Below are 19,743 nucleotides of genomic sequence, written 5' to 3'. Positions count from 1 at the left end.
CCCGGCATTGCCAGTCCGGGCCTGCCCTCTGGTGTGGTACCATTTGCACTGATTTTACAGCACAGAATAAGCTCCTGATGCTAAAAGTCAGCACGAACAGCGCAACGTGCCAAATATCGCTCCACACGGAGTTTTTATGTAACTCTGCGGAATTCCAATGAGTGAAACTCTGCGAGTTCAGGCCCACCACTAGTTTTTAACATCAAATATGAGCACTATCAGTGCAGGTCATCATTTCATAAGGGTTTCACACAAGTTGCCATTTATCTAAAGTTGGCAGCGCACTTTTGAGGGTGTTCGAGTTTCCCAGGTAATGTACCTCCCCAAACTCAGTGGTATTCCAATATTGTCAACCAGTAACAGTTCCCTCTAAAGTTTATGGAAGTGCAATCAAGAATTCTCTTCGATGTGATGGGTTCACCCAGAAGCGGGATGGTAAAACCCACAGGTTTGATATTATTATACTAAATCTGCCCAGATTTAGCTGAGGTTTGCGAGTGCATTTCTAAGTTCAGATAGTACATAGATCATTTGTTTTTATTTTTTATGGGTTGAAAAAAAAGCAAGTAGTGATGTTGATGGGAAATACAAACATTTTATATTTGGGGCCCATTAGTTGATGGATCCTTTCTTGGAACAGTGTGAGTGTTCTTAAACCTAGCAGCCAGAGAGGGTGCTGCTTGTATCTGTAAATCTCATAGTACAAATAAGCGCATCATTCGGAAAATCTGATCAGTTGATTTATTGGTAAGCTTATACCTCATGCATCCAGAGAAGTTACAAAAGTCCTAGTTCTCTCTTCAATTTACTTACTTACTTAATTTCGACTGGAGAGGCGTGGTGCAGATTGACTCCGTGTGACCAGCCCCGGTGTCGTGGTTCGATTCAAGAGGCTTCCTGGGAGCGTGGAGAATTCACAGCACAACCTGTCAAAGACATCCTGGAAAGTGCACCCCATCGTGTGCGTACCATAGTTAAGAGTGGGCGCCAGCAGTGGGGAAGGGTTCCTGGTATTGGTAGTTAATGTTTGTGCAGGTTTAATGAGGAGAGGCCTGCGAAAATTGGCTTGCATCGGAACCAGAAAACAGTCACGCAGGCAGTGAGGGCTGGAGGCGAATGTGTTCAGCCTTCGAAGCAATTTAAATTCCAAGGTCAAAAATCGTTTGACCTTTTTGTTTTCTACTGCCCACATCTGCCTCCTGCCTATGCAACCCACACAGTATGTTCTTCCTTCCCACCCACCCCACTCTATGGCAAGGATGGATGTGTGTTTTTTTGTGCTTTTAACTTACAGTGTCGTATTTTGTGTTCTTGTTATGTAGGTAGGCTCATGATTGGCATGTATAAGAGTAGACATCTTGGCATCCCATGTCAAATTCCACCTTTAAAATGTGGTTTTATTTATCCCACATGTGGGTTTGGGAGCTGTCTCAGTGCCAGGGGGCTGGGGGGATGCTTCTGTGACTATTGCCTCTGTACTCCATATGCTGCTTACGGGCACTGGAGATGGTCTTGTACAAGGGAGAGCAAAGAAAACACAAGGAGATGATGGACGGAGTGTTGAAACTTTTCAGACATTCAACCCAGTCACAGAATCCATCATCGTTCTTTAGCTCACTTCGCCACACCAGTTTAGACCCAGCCATATGCAAATTAGTCTTGACCCTCTTCCTCATGGGAACAGTACAGCCCAAACTGCCAAGCCAAGTCTTCCCTAGACCGAAAACAAGCATCATGGGATCGGTTTTGGGGTAACACCTTCATCAGCCAGGCTAGTTTGAATCCAGTGGCAAGGTGAGCAAGGGACCCACGTCCGGGCATACCCTGCCAACTTAGGGTGAACAAAGCAAATACAAGGAGATGAAGGACGGAGCGCTAAAACTTTTCAGACACTCACGCCCAGTCACAGATCTGGGTTGAATCCATCATCTTTCTTTAGTTTACTTCGCCAACCCAGTTCAGACCCAGACATTTGCAAATCAGTCTTGACCCTGTTCTTCATGGGGACAGTCCAGCCCGAACTGCCAATTAGGTCTTCTCTGGACCGGAAACAAACATATTGTGACCAGTTTCAGAGTAATACCCATCATCAGCCAGGCTAGTTTGAATCCAGTGGCAAAGTGAGCTAGGGACCTACGTCTAGGCATAACCTGCCAACTTAAGGTGAACAAAGCAAGCACAAGGAAATGATGGACGAAGTGCTGAAACTTTTCAGACACTCACCCCCAGTCACAGATCTGGGTTGAATCCATCATCATTCTTTAGCTCACTTCGCCACCCCAGTTCAGAACCAGCCATATATGCAAATCAGTCTTGACCCTGTGCCTCATGGGAACAATCCATTACGAACTGCCAAGTCAAGTCTTCCCTGGACCAAAAACATGCATCCTGTGACCGGTTGTGGGGTAACACCCCTCATCAGCCAGGCTAGTTTGAATCCAGGGGCAAAGTGAGCAAGGGACCCACGTCCGGGCATACCCTGCCAACTTAAGGTGAACAAAGCAAGCACAAGGAGATGATGGACGGAGCGCTGAAACTTTGCAGACACTCACCCCCAGTCACAGGATCTGGGTTAAATCCATAATTGTTCTTTAGCTCACTTCACCACCCCAGTTCAATCCCCAGCCATATGCAAATCAATCTTGACCCTGTTCCTTGTGGAAACAGTCCAGCCCGAACTGCCAAGTCATGTCTTCCCTGGACCAGAAACAAGGAAACTGTGAGCGGTTTTGGGGTAACACCTGTCATCAGCCAGGCTAGTTTGAATCCAGTGGCAAAGTGAGCAAGGGACCCACGTCCGAGCATATCCTGACAACTTAAGGTGAACAAAGCAAGCACAAGGAGATGATGGATGGAGTGCTGAAACTTTTCGGACACTCAACCCCAGTCACAGATCTGGGTTGAATCCATCATCATTCTTTAGCTCACTTTGCAACCTAGTTCAGACCCAGCCATATGCAAAACAGTCCTGACCCTGTACCTCATGGGAACAATCCAGCCCGAACTACCAAGCCAGGTCTTTCTGGACTGGAAACAAGCATCCTAGGACCGGTTTCGGGGTAACACTCCTCATCAGCCTGGCTAGCTTGAACCCATTGGCAAAGTGAGCAAGGAAATCACGTCCGGGCATACCCTGCCAACTTAGGCCAAACATAGCAAACACAAGGAGATGATGGACAGATCGCTCGAACTTTTCAAACACTCACCCCCAGTCACAGATCTGGGTTGAATCCATCATTGTTCTCTAGCTCACTTCACCACCCCAGTTCAAACCCAGCCATTTGGAAATCAATCTTGACAGTGATCCTCATGGAAAAAGTCCAGCCCGAACTGCCAAGTCAGGCCTTCCCTGGACCAGGAACAAGTATCCTGTGAGCGGTTTTTGGGTAACAGCCCTAATCAGCCAGGCTAGCTTGAATCCAGTGGCAAAGTGAGCAAGGGACCCACATCTGGGCATACCCTGCCAAACCAGGGCAAACAAAGCACACACACGGAGATCATGGACGCAGAAGATTAAACTTTTCAGACAATCACCCCTAGTCACAAATTTGGGTTGAATCCATCATCGTTCTTTGCCACTGGATTCAACGTTGATGGATTCAACCCAGATCTGTGACTAGGGGTGAATGCCTGAAAAATGTTAGCGCTCCGTCCTTCATCTCCTTCTGTATGCCCTGTACAAAGGAACCAGTGCCCGGGCAAATCTCTCAGAAGGGTCTCAGGAGATCACAAAAAGGATCCACATCAGACCTAGCCTTATCAGATCCACGTCAGTGATAGCCTTGCTCCTCAGTAGGGAAGCAGAGAGATTACAGAATTTTACGAGAGCCTTTATTTTGCATAAAATGCTGGGTTATGCAGTGTTGGAAACATTCTGTGATGGATCAACAATGAGTGCACCCAACTACCTCAAATGACTGTTCTTAATTAGGAGTCAAAAAATATGATTTGCCAGTGACTATGTCATGCTTAAGTTGTCCTTGTCTGCCTTGGAGTTAATGATTGTGATAGAGATGTTGTTAAAATAAATACGGCCCCAAGATACTTCCTCGAACCTCAAGGTTCAGTTTCTGGTCATATCATTGTACGGTCCTTGCTTTAAAGTTCTCCCCTCGACGGGTTCCCTCCCATGATGAGGATACAAAGAAGATGTAATGCTGGTCCAATGTCAACTTTCCAATTAAATGAAGTGGGCTACTTGAATGTGGCAGAAGGTCGGTCTTGGAAAGTGCAACAAGGAGGAGACAAGGAGGAAAGTGATCAAAATCTGCTACGAAGAGGGCCTGGTCCTCCAAATAAGGGTCGCTTCAGAAATATGCGAACTATCCTTTCACAAAATGAATGGCGACTGGATCATACTGTTCAACAGGACTGGATAGCTCTCGAGCTTATACATTTTCTGATTCTAAGCGATTTTTTTTATTTTTTATGAATGTAGCTCTCCAGCCATATTTGAAAGATATACAGACCTTTGTGACAAAAAGCTAAAGGTGTGCGTTTATCCTAAAGTACAGTGTGTGTGTGTGTGTGTGTTGTGGGGGGGGGGGCGCTTTACTATAAATAAGTAATAATCATTAAAACAGCGACTTTGGAACTGGTTAACCGGGTTCGAGTCCCAGCGTCACTCACATCCTTGGGCTATATAAAACTGTAAAAATATTTTTTCCCAAAGATACTCTCGATCTGAGCAAGGAAGGAGTGTGCTCTCAGTTTCACAATTCTCTTCAGTAAATAAACGTTGACTGATGTGCAACTGCTGGGCAGGGCCGCTGTGCATAACATTTGTTTATCCAGTGCCGATGGCTGGTCAGCCCTTCTTTGAAATACGCACTCGTGGGTCCCGCAAATGCTTTGTTGATTTAGGTAATACACACCCGAGGGTGGGCCGCCTCTTTCCCAGACGGCGAATCAACAACTTCTGCGAGCTGCCCCGCCAAGCAATGACCCCCCGGGCCGCGGCTTGAAAGCGCCCCCCTTACATACACACGCCTAGATGACGAGCTGGCGGTTCAATTAGCACAAATGCCCCCATTATAATTAAGGCCCAAGGTAAATGTGCCAAAGCTGCTGCCCTAGGGACCCCCTGCAGCAGCCATGACGCTGCTTCCGGTATAAAGGGACAGGGCCCGAGGGCACCTCTGCACACACATAGGAGAGACAGAGAACCAGGATGCGTCTGCTGCTGTTTCAGCTTTTGGTGATGACCGGGCTCGCAGAGGGCAGGCTAGGGAGAGAGCTGCAGGCCAAAAAAAGGCGGCAAGCGCGACTGCTGTCCTACCAGGACCAGGTCCGACTCGGGAGGGAGGGCCAAGGCGTAGAGATGTTGGAGGTCGAGCCCAACGCCTTCAAAGACATGCTGCAGCTCGGTGGGCTAGGTCCGGCTGCTGAGCCAGACCTGGTCGAGCCCTTACACCCCGCAGGAAGCAAGATGGCGGGAGAGAGGAAGAAGGCCCGGCTGAGTCTACCCCCTATCGAGCTTCATTTGGGAGGCAGCCTGGGCACATGGGGGCTGCCAGACACCGAGAACATTCCATTGGAGGCTCTGAGCCACGCTTTCCCGCCGCCTCCCCCCGAGAGGAGAAACAAGGAGCCCACAGGCATGAAGAACGCCAAGAAGTTTTGGAACCTCTTCCTGCTCAGGAGGAACTCGGCCTCGGAGGAGCTGGCTCTGCCCATGAAGAGTGAGGGGACGCAGCAGGAAAACTGCCGCACGCTGCCCTTCTCCCAGGTAAGCGGCATCTACTGGTGATGGCTGTATAACCTCCTTTTAACACATCCCCCTGGTGTCTTAGCGCACTGAAGCAGACTTCTAACTGCCCCCAGCAATCTATAAATCAACAATGGTACCACAGCCCAATAATATAACACGATACAAAAGCAGGTAGCCACATGACACATAGAAACACTTGGCACACTATAGCGCAGAGAAGCATAACATAGCACGCAATTCCATTCAGCATCAGTCTGTAACCCATGCATGACGTGTTTATGGCGTCAACAAAGTTGTACGTTCCATTATGGCGGCTCTAACAAAGTGGCCCGATTCTTACAATAAGTTCATATCCTTATAATGTTGCTCCCAAACTTTTACGTGGAATCTAACCTATTTGAAACAGCAGGATCACAGACATTGTACGTATTCGAGTTCTTCTTCAAATACACACTTTTGCCATACAATGTTCCTATACCCCACTTCGTTCTGAGATAAAGGTTCAACCTCAAAACACGGCCGATCAGAGGCATGCGTTCAAATAACTAGTAGTGACCGAACTGGGGCCAACCGCCATTTAACGTCTTGCTTTACATTCGTGCCCTCTGTAAACCGCCCTCTGTTACCAGCGCCGTAGAGCAGGCACAGGGCAGTGTGGGCACTTTACAAAAACAAGACGTACCAGCTATGGTTATTTACTGCCCCTTACTGACAGACGCGAGGCAAGAATTCCCACATTTTAGCAAAAGCACAAATGGAATTTGCATTTACGTAATTGCATATCATAAACATAACCCAAAAATCTCAGAATTGTGTAAAGCAATTCGTTTTCTGAGGGGTAGTGGCACAGTAGTTGATTGGAAGTGTGTGTAGGTCACAGGTTCAAATCCTGGTGGGTCACTTTCATCCTTCCAAGGTCGATAAAATGAGCGCAATTGAGTTGGGTAACAATAAACATCTGTTATTCAGCGCCAAGATACCCTTGGGTGAACGTGTTACAAATACACACGTTATGTTATGTAGGACTGCCTGTACTGAAATGTGTCTAGGCAGGTTGGGCTAAGACACTTAACTATATGTCTATTTGACTAAATGAGGCCTGGTGCGGTTTGTGTGCATGGGGTCATGCACGGTATATTTGAGCTCTCCCTGGAAACAGGCCCAGGTTCGGATTGGGTCAAAAAATATGTCTGCCCGACAAAATAAACGTGGCCCCATCAGGGAACCAGATAGCTAAAAAAAAAGTGGCCCGCGTTTGCAAATCAGTCTAGTATTGAACTTTTAAAGACACTCCATATGGGTATTTTGCAAAGTATGGGGGATTGCATTTGTGTTTGCTGCATGCAAAGTTTGTTTAAATATCATGTGAATCAACATTAAAAAGCGGCCCACCTGGCCACAAAATAGGCCCACAAACTGCAAAAATACAGGCCCACGCACTAATCTGTCAGACTAGCCCATTGAGCACTGCCTGGTTGCCACATAGGCCAGTCCAACACAGGACAGCTCTTACTGACATTGACAGGGTGGTCGATAACCACAGACACAGCGCCAAGACCCACCAGTCCCTGCTGGTAAAGCCTCACTTCCCCAACGAGAAGATGAGATGTTATGTGCAATGGCCAGAGTGGAGTCTTAAGGAGAAAAACGCGCGACAACGCACAACTGTTGACATTTTTGTCTGCCTTCAGATGTGCATTCCTTGCTTGAGGGACACAGATGGCGGTCAGGGGGATTGTGTCCTCCTAATTTGGGTTTCTAGTTTTTGCAAAGGGCTTTTCAGCTCCGCAGCTCTCGCGCCTTGGTCCTATGTGTCATCACTTTCGCACCAACGAGCGCCGAGCGGAAGCTCCACCGCGAGCGGCGCAACCACTCAGATGAATATGAGGCGGAGAGTCCCTGGAAGACGCCGGTGGCAAATATTATGGCAGCTGCTCAGTGCGTGACCACCAGTCACGTGACGGTGACGGTGCAAAGCAAATGCAACCACTAACATGCTCATTAAGACCCATTCCTGCTGCATAGGCGGGCGCAAATGCAACCAACACCTGTTTAAGTAACCTATGAACAGTCGAGGGCAAATTACACCCACCGTGCTTTCCGTGCCGTCAGGTACCACTGTGACGTGGTACTCGAACATAACAACAAACCCAACGCGGTATAGTGATAACAAACAATAGCATCTTCACACTCCAGTCTGCATTTTCAGCCCCAGTTTATAAATGAAATTCAGAAACACCAGGACACCGGGTTAAAGTAAGAGATGCACCAGGGTGTTTTTTTAACCGCTATTTATTGGTCGAGTCTTCATGACCCAGAAGTTTGTAGGTCAAAAAGACATCAGTTTCCTAGAATTATTGTTTCTACCTATGCACACGCACAGCTGTCAAAAGCTTCTGGAAGTTAAACAAACCCTAAAAGTCTTGAATGAAATTCAAAGCTCTGGATCAAAAATGTGCACAGACGACAAACAGAACAGTTTCAGCGTCGGTGGCCATTCAGTGATACGCAGAAGAACCCGAGCTGTCTCGGAGGAGATCTCTTTGGAGCTGAATCTATGTCCACTAAAATGCCTTTAACTCTTTCTTTAAGGCAGTGGTCGAAGTGTGCGGGATCCGAGGGGCACGACGTGCTCATCATTTTCTTTGAATTTAAGAAAAACAGTTCCCCTACTCTTTTTGTGAAAAGACAACCCTCCTGAGACGTTTAATTCGGAGTTGAAATCCTTCAACTGAAGTCTAAGACAGGGAGTCTCCTGTGCCACGAAACCGAGGAGGGACAGACAGCTAAACAATCCTTCTTGCCAGGGTACCTGCTTCCCTGAAAGAAATGTAAATGTGCACAACTGGTTTATCAGCATATATGTAAAGGGTGCTTGGAAGCCAGTATTGTCTTTAATTGATGAAATCACTAGATGCATCCTGATGACACAGATTTATTCTTTTTATTGCGAACTGAGGTTTGAAATGTGTGATTTTGAATACTGTAATAAAAAAATGCACCATGTGCATACAATGTGGGTATTGCTAAAATGTATATTTTGGAAGTACTTTTTAATTTTAAATCTTTCGCGCATTCTGTAGCAGCCTATCTTATATCATATGTAATGCAAGTTTAAAATAATGACTTGCATATTCACAGTGCTTTTTGTCAAAGACTGGGAAGACTAAACCTACACAAGTCACTATTCTCCACTGCACCAACCTGGATTCAGTTCTGTAGCTCTCAGGTTACAGACACAGACCTCTGCAGTGCATTAACTAATAGAAGTTTCATAATTTACAATAGTGGATTTTCCAATGGTTAACTTAACTTGTATTTATTTTTCATTTTAGCTCGGCCTTATTTTTTAGGTAGTTACCTGAAGGTGAAAGACCAAAAAAATGTACAGAATATTGTGTTTTAGCCACGCCTTTGATCCCACCCCAACATTCACTCACTCTGCCCCCTTTGCGTACAGCATAACAATTCCCATACTTTTTAAAATCCAATTGACCACTGCTTAGCAGCCTCCAAAAGTGGAGTCCTCTGTCCATGGGTAGGATTCAGTGTGCAGTAATGACAGGAAACCCAATCATTGCTAGAGGTTCCTTCATACGTTCCATTGATTTGTTATAGAGGTGTATCGATGCGTGGCGGCCTCCTACTAGATGCCTGGAGAACCTTTCATGTGTGACTCTTACTATCAGTGGACATGTGACACCAGGCTTTCGAAACATATTTAAATTTACATTTCCCTGTTATGAGTTGTCCTGTAGCCGTTGTAGACCCTGATATAATGCTGTTTGTGCTGTGTGGTGAGTGAATCCAGTAACTTTTGCGTAAACACCAATAAATAAATGAGGATGTTTCTGGACAAACCACACATGTAATTAGCTCTCTTAAAATATTTTTATGAATATGTCACTCTATATAATTAAAGAAAAGATCATAAAGACAATACATATTTTGTTATTGTACTCATTGGATAGCTGCAAGGCCACTGGGCAGTGAGTTTTTTTTTTGCCTACAAGTGTAGTCCATACCTCCAAGGCCCTACATATCTACATATGTGTTAACCAAAAACATGTACATTGATGACTAGATTGCTGAAACAGAAGTAAACTACAGTAACCAGGAATTTTTTTACATTTTCAGAGCATTGTCCATGAAAACTGTGAGAAGGTCGTGGTGGAGAACAACCTGTGCTTTGGCAAGTGCAGCTCTTTCCATGTTCCCGGCCCGGAAGACCATCTTTACACCTTCTGCTCCCACTGTTTGCCGACCAAGTTCACCATGCACCGTTTGCAGATGAATTGCACTGGTTTCACCACCCTGGTGAAGGTGGTCATGATAGTAGAAGAATGCCAGTGCGAGGTCCAGCGTGGAAAACACACAAAGCCAGCAGTCGTTCAGGCAAACTTAGACACGGATGGGCCGGACAGCAAGTAACTCACATGTGCCCGGGCACCAGTGAGCGGACTACTTTTAGCTTCTTGTCTTGAGAGCTTAGTGCCACAGTGTTCTGGTGTGTCTGTGAGCACTAAATACTAGTAAAATGGCTACAAGATTTTCAAAATGTGACCTCCACACTCTCAGATGCAGTGTTGGGCAATGGTGTCAACTGTATATATTGTTTCTTAAAGAAATAAATCCATATATGTAACAACAAGTTTTTTTTCTAATTATATTCTTGGCATTCCACTATTTGCCTACATGCATGATTCTTTGTGTTGTGTGTTGAGAATCAGTTCAGTTGTGCTACTTCCTATGGAATATTTTATAATGCAATAAACTGAAGGAAAAAAAAACATTGTTTTCTCTCCTACTACGTTTCATTGAAAAATGAAAAGGAATGCTATCCACGGAGGAACTCCCACCCCTCTCCTCCCTAGCAAATGCCCTCACTTTGCACCCTCTCTGAAAAAAAACATGCATTGCCTTCGTTTGAGCGCCACGCTTGAGTTGGGTGCAAAAACCCTGAAAACTACTGTTTGAGCATGGTGTCAGGTAGCTTCTTGTTGCTGAAGATTTCCCAATACAAATGGGGAATAACTTGCAGGTCTTTGAGGCTGTTTCCCACAATATGCCCATTACAGCACTCTGGTGCCTGCACAAGTACGACCAGGTACCACCTGAAGGAAATTGTTAGCATAATAACAGTGCGAAGTTTGCTCTAAATCTGTGATTGTAAAGCCGATGTCTACACACGATTTTAAAATGATGACAACACTTAGAAAGAGGACAATGGCGTCTTGCACATTCTCTTCAGTCTATTTTGAGTGAGTGAAATGCTACATCATATTACCTCAGCTGCCAGGGAGGGTCATATTCCAGCTAATTGTACTCCATTCTTTAGTACGCCAATAGTGAATAATATGCTGTTATTCACTACTAGTATAATAAAAGAATTGAGACAAAAAAAGGAAACTGGAGCCCCAACCAGCATCAATAAGGACAAGCTGTCCATGTTGTCCTGGCACTGAGTCTGCCAGCTCTGATGGTAGGGGTCACAAAGGCAGTGCCTGGGGTCGCAAGGGGCAAGCCAGGGGTTGCAGCTGTGACCCCCAGCAACCCCTAAATGACATTCCCTGGTTATGTACGGCACTGTGTGTCCTAGGTTATCATCAGGTAGAGAATTAAGCCACGGAGGTGACATCACCACTCGAACTCCTGCACGGGTTCCATGACCTGGAAAATCTATGGCCACATTTGTCACAGACTAATAAAGAAAGCAAAAAGCAAAACAAAGATCATTTGTATGAATTCACACCCATAATTTTGTGTCCCAATATTAAAACAATACAGTAAAATTATGCAAGGCTGCCCCTCAAGGAACCATTTGCACCCATGGAGGAATGTTCTAAGCCCTCAAAAAATATGCACCTCAGCCGGGATTCACCCTCCCTGCCCCTGCAGACCACTGACCAGTGCCAATGGCACCAGAGCCTGTGTGGCAGCCGAGACCCCAAGCATTAAATGCATGGGAGCAAGACTATACCCCAAAATTTGGGACACCCCACAATTTACTTCGTTCAGTTCTCCCACAGTTTATGGATTTGTGATGGTGCTAAACCTCAGTTTCATGAGGCAATATGTCCCGCATCAAAGCACCTCCCAAAAACATCAAATTAGCAGAGTAAACAGCTCATTAAGTAATGGGGTCCACTCAATATTTGTGTTCTAGATCAATGGAAAGTTAAAGGGTCTTATTACCAAATTCAAACCTATAAGCAGTACTGAGTTAAATGCCGTGAAGGCTCTCAGATGCAAAGTTATACAGAGTATGTGAAATCAGAAATATCCTATGGTACTGATTTAGAGTTTGGTGGACAAAGGTCCGCTGTATTACAAGTGCCACATGTAATTTGGAGGATGGAATATCTGTCAAGTTTGTGGCAGAGTAACCCGGTCTGCCAAACTCTAAATCAGGCCCTAAGTTTCAATGGGCTGCAAAATCAGTAAATAGACAGCGCCCCTAGTAGAATAAATAAAAAAGTCTTCTTGCTCACCCCCCAAAAAAGGGGTTCTTAATAATTTCTGTTTGGAAAATTAGTAATAGTGCAGGCTCATTGTGGTGTGAGCAAACATATCATTTCTTTAGCAAATCAGAAGGAAAGAAGAATGTACGTCATTGCCTTAGCACCTAAGCACCATCCCAATTCTTCTAAAATTATTCAACGCCGTCTATGCTAATGTCGGTACCCTGACAAAATATAGACTCCTAAAATATCCCCATACAAAAATATCATGACCAAAATATCTATGTCAAAAAAACATCTACAACCTATACTTATAATTGTTAGTACAAAAATATCGAAAAAAATATCGATGTCATACATATAGTTGTAATAATATCGTTTTTCATATATATATATATATATATGTGTGTGAATATATATATATATACAATAAATTAATACATATTAAATATATTAAAGAATACAATTATTTAAAAAAATAAATAAGATTTAATATACATTTTAACAAATATAACAAATAAACGTAATTTGAAAAAGTTAAACACATACATAATAAGATATATATAGATATGCTTTAAAACAATTATTCAACTAATAATTGTAGTGTATTTTATAATTTTAGTTATATAAAATTTTAGCAAATATATATATATATATATATATATATATATATATATATATATATATATATATATATATATATATATATATATATATATATCCACATCTCAAGGTTTCCCATTTAGGAGAGCCACAAACAGGTAGGTATTCATCCGTTTATTTTGACAAAAGTTGCAGCGCAGTAGATGGGAAAACACCAACAGTTCAAAAGCCTGACGCGTTTCATGCGTTCTCGCATTTCTTCAGAGGCTTGGATTCAGAACAGCGCATGTTTGCAAAAGGCACCACTTGATTTAAAGTCTCACCACCTGCCCCAGTGGGCGTTGGCTCTCCCAGAGCCTGCTGGTCTACGTAGTGCCTAAATGTTACTTCAGTGAGCTGCTTTACATGCGGTGCACAATGTCGAACATAAAAACCCCAGTGGGTCTGGAAGGAATACCTCACATTACCAGGCTGCAAATTCCTCTTTTGTAAAAACGACCTCTCTGCCCTTCGCGCTGCGTGCCGGTTGACAGCAGCTGGTCCACTTTTCCGTGGCAGGGCTCCCCCCCGACCGGGGTCAGCCGTTTACAAATCCACATCTCAAGGTTTCCCATTTAGGAGAGCCACAAACAGGTAGGTATTCATCCGTTTATTTTGACAAAAGTTGCAGCGCAGTAGATGGGAAAACACCAACAGTTCAAAAGCCTGACGCGTTTCATGCGTTCTCGCATTTCTTCAGAGGCTTGGATTCAGAACAGCGCATGTTTGCAAAAGGCACCACTTGATTTACAGTCTCACCACCTGCCCCAGTGGGCGTTGGCTCTCCCAGAGCCTGCTGGTCTACGTAGTGCCTAAATGTTACTTCAGTGAGCTGCTTTACATGCGGTGCACAATGTCGAACATAAAAACCCCAGTGGGTCTGGAAGGAATTCCTCACATTACCAGGCTGCAAATTCCTCTTTTGTAAAAACGACCTCTCTGCCCTTCGCGCTGCGTGCCGGTTGACAGCAGCTGGTCCACTTTTCCGTGGCAGGGCTCCCCCCCGACCGGGGTCAGCCGTTTACAAATCCACATCTCAAGGTTTCCCATTTAGGAGAGCCACAAACAGGTAGGTATTCATCCGTTTATTTTGACAAAAGTTGCAGCGCAGTAGATGGGAAAACACCAACAGTTCAAAAGCCTGACGCGTTTCATGCGTTCTCGCATTTCTTCAGAGGCTTGGATTCAGAACAGCGCATGTTTGCAAAAGGCACCACTTGATTTAAAGTCTCACCACCTGCCCCAGTGGGCGTTGGCTCTCCCAGAGCCTGCTGGTCTACGTAGTGCCTAAATGTTACTTCAGTGAGCTGCTTTACATGCGGTGCACAATGTCGAACATAAAAACCCCAGTGGGTCTGGAAGGAATTCCTCACATTACCAGGCTGCAAATTCCTCTTTTGTAAAAACGACCTCTCTGCCCTTCGCGCTGCGTGCCGGTTGACACCAGCTGGTCCACTTTTCCGTGGCAGGGCTCCCCCCCGACCGGGGTCAGCCGTTTACAAATCCACATCTCAAGGTTTCCCATTTAGGAGAGCCACAAACAGGTAGGTATTCATCCGTTTATTTTGACAAAAGTTGCAGCGCAGTAGATGGGAAAACACCAACAGTTCAAAAGCCTGACGCGTTTCATGCGTTCTCGCATTTCTTCAGAGGCTTGGATTCAGAACAGCGCATGTTTGCAAAAGGCACCACTTGATTTAAAGTCTCACCACCTGCCCCAGTGGGCGTTGGCTCTCCCAGAGCCTGCTGGTCTACGTAGTGCCTAAATGTTACTTCAGTGAGCTGCTTTACATGCGGTGCACAATGTCGAACATAAAAACCCCAGTGGGTCTGGAAGGAATTCCTCACATTACCAGGCTGCAAATTCCTCTTTTGTAAAAACGACCTCTCTGCCCTTGGCGCTGCGAGCCGGTTGACACCAGCTGGTCCACTTTTCCGTGGCAGGGCTCCCCCCCGACCGGGGTCAGCCGTTTACAAATCCACATCTCAAGGTTTCCCATTTAGGAGAGCCACAAACAGGTAGGTATTCATCCGTTTATTTTGACAAAAGTTGCAGCGCAGTAGATGGGAAAACACCAACAGTTCAAAAGCCTGACGCGTTTCATGCGTTCTCGCATTTCTTCAGAGGCTTGGATTCAGAACAGCGCATGTTTGCAAAAGGCACCACTTGATTTAAAGTCTCACCACCTGCCCCAGTGGGCGTTGGCTCTCCCAGAGCCTGCTGGTCTACGTAGTGCCTAAATGTTACTTCAGTGAGCTGCTTTACATGCGGTGCACAATGTCGAACATAAAAACCCCAGTGGGTCTGGAAGGAATTCCTCACATTACCAGGCTGCAAATTCCTCTTTTGTAAAAACGACCTCTCTGCCCTTCGCGCTGCGTGCCGGTTGACACCAGCTGGTCCACTTTTCCGTGGCAGGGCTCCCCCCCGACCGGGATCAGCCGTTTACAAATCCACATCTCAAGGTTTCCCATTTAGGAGAGCCACAAACAGGTAGGTATTCATCCGTTTATTTTGACAAAAGTTGCAGCGCAGTAGATGGGAAAACACCAACAGTTCAAAAGCCTGACGCGTTTCATGCGTTCTCGCATTTCTTCAGAGGCTTGGATTCAGAACAGCGCATGTTTGCAAAAGGCACCACTTGATTTAAAGTCTCACCACCTGCCCCAGTGGGCGTTGGCTCTCCCAGAGCCTGCTGGTCTACGTAGTGCCTAAATGTTACTTCAGTGAGCTGCTTTACATGCGGTGCACAATGTCGAACATAAAAACCCCAGTGGGTCTGGAAGGAATTCCTCACATTACCAGGCTGCAAATTCCTCTTTTGTAAAAACGACCTCTCTGCCCTTCGCGCTGCGTGCCGGTTGACACCAGCTGGTCCACTTTTCCGTGGCAGGGCTCCCCCCCGACAGGGGTCAGCCGTTTACAAATCCACATCTCAAGGTTTCCCATTTAGGAGAGCCACAAACAGGTAGGTATTCATCCGTTTATTTTGACAAAAGTTGCAGCGCAGTAGATGGGAAAACACCAACAGTTCAAAAGCCTGACGCGTTTCATGCGTTCTCGCATTTCTTCAGAGGCTTGGATTCAGAACAGCGCATGTTTGCAAAAGGCACCACTTGATTTAAAGTCTCACCACCACAAAATTTGGGACACCCCACAATTTACTTCGTTCAGTTCTCCCACAGTTTATGGATTTGTGATGGTGCTAAACCTCAGTTTCATGAGGCAATATGTCCCGCATCAAAGCACCTCCCAAAAACATCAAATTAGCAGAGTAAACAGCTCATTAAGTAATGGGGTCCACTCAATATTTGTGTTCTAGATCAATGGAAAGTTAAAGGGTCTTATTACCAAATTCAAACCTATAAGCAGTACTGAGTTAAATGCCGTGAAGGCTCTCAGATGCAAAGTTATACAGAGTATGTGAAATCAGAAATATTCTATGGTACTGATTTAGAGTTTGGTGGACAAAGGTCCGCTGTATTACAAGTGCCACATGTAATTTGGAGGATGGAATATCTGTCAAGTTTGTGGCAGAGTAACCCGGTCTGCCAAACTCTAAATCAGGCCCTAAGTTTCAATGGGCTGCAAAATCAGTAAATAGACAGCGCCCCTAGTAGAATAAATAAAAAAGTCTTCTTGCTCACCCCCCAAAAAAGGGGTTCTTAATAATTTCTGTTTGGAAAATTAGTAATAGTGCAGGCTCATTGTGGTGTGAGCAAACATATCATTTCTTTAGCAAATCAGAAGGAAAGAAGAATGTACATCATTGCCTTAGCACCTAAGCACCATCCCAATTCTTCTACAATTATTCAACGCCCTCTATGCTAATGTCGGTACCCTGACAAAATATAGACTCCTAAAATATCCCCATACAAAAATATCATGACCAAAATATCTATGTCAAAAAAACATCTACAACCTATACTTATAATTGTTAGTACAAAAATATCGAAAAAAATATCGATGTCATACATATAGTTGTACTAATATCGTTTTTCATATATATATATATATATATGTGTGTGAATATATATATATATACAATAAATTAATACATATTAAATATATTAAAGAATACAATTATTTAAAAAAATAAATAAGATTTAATATACATTTTAACAAATATAACAAATAAACGTAATTTGAAAAAGTTAAACACATACATAATAAGATATATATAGATATGCTTTAAAACAATTATTCAACTAATAATTGTAGTGTATTTTATAATTTTAGTTATATAAAATTTTAGCAAATATATATATATATATATATATATATATATATATATATATATATATATATATATATATATATATATATATATATATATATATATATATGATACCAGCCTGACAGCGTCCAGACAAACAGGCACCGACTCCGTGAGTAATTTCAGCAAAGAAAAGGTTTTATTCCAACGTAAAGGCAAAGACGCGTTTCGGCGGACACAGCCGCCTTGTTCACTGCTTCCAGTTCTAAAGTTATTTGACATGATTATATAGTCATAAGGTTGCACTTTTTCTAAATCATTGTCATGGTAACCAACATCAGAAAGAAGAATAGACATAGTGAAAAGCCTGTTGAGCTTGGTTGTTATAGCAACCAAACAAACGACTTGCATTTGTTCTCTATGCAACATTCAAATAGATAACATAAAAGGGATAATACAGTACGGTAAAACTGAAAGTAAAAAGCTATACTAGGGTTAAATTGTCACCCAATAGTAGCAAAAGAAAAAGAGAAGTAAAACAAAAGGATTAGAGCATAAATTAATCATATGTTTCACCCTCGGGTTTTTAACATTGTGTTGGTTACCTAAATACATATCAAATGTGAAAGAGCCCAAAGTAAGGGATTATAAGTACAATACTAGAATTAATGTGCACAAAGGGGATATATACATATGAGTTTTATGGTCGAATACCATAAGACGCTCAGAGAAATGAATATGTATGAGCAAGTGTAATAGTGTCAGTGAAAGACTCGTTAGTCAGAGAAAGGAGGGATAAAGCCCATGTGGGCAGAGAACTGACCATACTGACCCACTGTGCATGGTTGATGTAAAAATTGTATTATGGGCAAATAATCGCAGTAAAGGTGAAAAAGTGAACTCTATGGGTGTGCCAACGTTTATTAAAAAAGAGTGTGCAAGAACTGAGCGCTAGGAGGAATGGATCATAGAGAACGGAGAGGGTGTTTGACAAATTACAGGTGAACACTGAGAGCTTCATCGGCATTCATCCCATGTGGGATTTTGGAATTGAGGAGGAGGATGTACCTTGATTCCAATCTCCTGAGAGCCAATTGCCTATTTCCTCCCCTTGGATTTTTGGGAACATTGTCAATGACGAAATAGGAAAGTTCTTGGGCTCTGCCTGCATGTAGTGAATTTATGTGTCTGGCAACAGGGTATGTTTGGTCATTGTGCACGATGGCTCTCAAGTGTTGCAGAATTCGGACATGTACTGGATGGATGGTGCTACCTACATAGTTCTTACCACAGGTGCAAGATAGGACATACACGGCAAAATCAGTTTTGCAATTAAAACTCCCTCTTATTTCAAAAGGTGTGTTTCTGAAAGGCATGTGGACCAGTTTGGTATTATTTCCATGTTTGCATGCTTTGCATTTACTGCATTTCGTAAATCCCTTGGGTGTTTGGAACCAGTTAGGTTTTTTAGTGATAACGGGTGCGTTGCGCACAAGTTCTTGACGCATAGATTTAGCACGTCTGAAACTGATTAAAGGGGTTTTGGAGCATGTTGGTCCTAAGATAGGGTCATTCCTTATATTATTCCAATGTTTATACAGGATTTTGCGTAGCGAAGTGTGGTATGCATTAAACCCTGTGATTAGTCTGGGCATGTCTGTTTTAGTGGTTTCATGCTTAGCCTGATTTTTGTTTTTATTTTTATTTTTATTTGTTTTAGCAAAAAGGAGTTCTTCTCTAGTGATTTTCTCACTCCTAGTTCTGGCATTGTTAAGGGTTTGTGTGTCATATCCCCTACTTAGCAGTCTGTTGAAGAGATCATTGGTGGATTTGTTTAGACTCTCTTCGGTGCTGCAGTTACGCTTCATTCTTAAGCATTCTGCATAGGGGATGCCTTTTTTGACACTATCATAATGGAAACTGTTAGCATGCAGAATCGCGTTGCCCGATGTAGGTTTCCTATATGTTCTTGTTTGAATCTTGCCTTGGTTAACATACAATTCTATGTCCAAGAATTGTATACGTTCCTTACTTGTATGGCTTGTAAACGAAAGATTGAGAGTGTTATTGTTTAAGTCTTGTGCAAACTTAACTGCACTTTCCTGTGTACCTTGCCATATAACAAAAATGTCATCTATGTACCTAGCATAGATGACAACATTTTCTTCCATTTCAAGGCTGTGTGTTGACATGAGTACTTGCTCCTCCCACCAGCCCATATGCAAATTCGCATAGCTGGGGGCGAAGCAAGTACCCATGGCTGTGCCCTGTAATTGTCTGTAAGACAATTTGTCAAATACAAAGACATTGTTCTCCAGGCACCACTCGGCCATTTGTAACAGCATGGACGTGTGTTTGTGTAAGTGTATGGGTCTTTTGTTAAGGTAGTACTCAAGTGCATGTAAACCATCCCTATGTCTAATGCTTGTGTATAACGAGCATACATCCATAGTCATGAATACATAATTTTCCTGCCATTTTACATCGTACATTTTGGACAAGAAATCGCCTGTGTCTTTGGTGTAGGAGGGTAAGTCACATACAAAAGGCTGGAGAAAAAAGTCAATGAAACGAGAAGTGTTTTCAAACAATCCGCCAATGGCAGATATAATAGGTCTGCCTGGTGGGTTGGTAGCGTTCTTGTGTATTTTGGATATTAAATACAATTGTGGTGTGGTTGGGTAGTCGTTCTTTAGAAAATCAAATTCCAGTT

General features: G+C 43.6%; 1 protein-coding gene across 1 annotated transcript; it reads left to right on the top strand.

Annotated features, from left to right (window-relative positions):
* Positions 1–5,003: 5,003 nt before the first annotated feature.
* CER1 (cerberus 1, DAN family BMP antagonist) lies at positions 5,004–10,450 on the top strand. The gene is made up of 2 exons (XM_085640801.1): positions 5,004–5,728; positions 9,848–10,450. Exons 1-2 carry the CDS (start codon positions 5,171–5,173, stop codon positions 10,139–10,141), a joined length of 852 nt encoding a protein of 283 aa, XP_085496927.1. The 5' UTR covers positions 5,004–5,170; the 3' UTR covers positions 10,142–10,450.
* Positions 10,451–19,743: the final 9,293 nt, after the last annotated feature.

Source organism: Triturus cristatus, chromosome 2_1, assembly GCF_964204655.1.
Source record: "Triturus cristatus chromosome 2_1, aTriCri1.1, whole genome shotgun sequence".
Lineage (NCBI taxonomy): Eukaryota > Metazoa > Chordata > Amphibia > Caudata > Salamandridae > Triturus > Triturus cristatus.
This window is presented reverse-complemented; position numbering and strand designations above follow the sequence as displayed.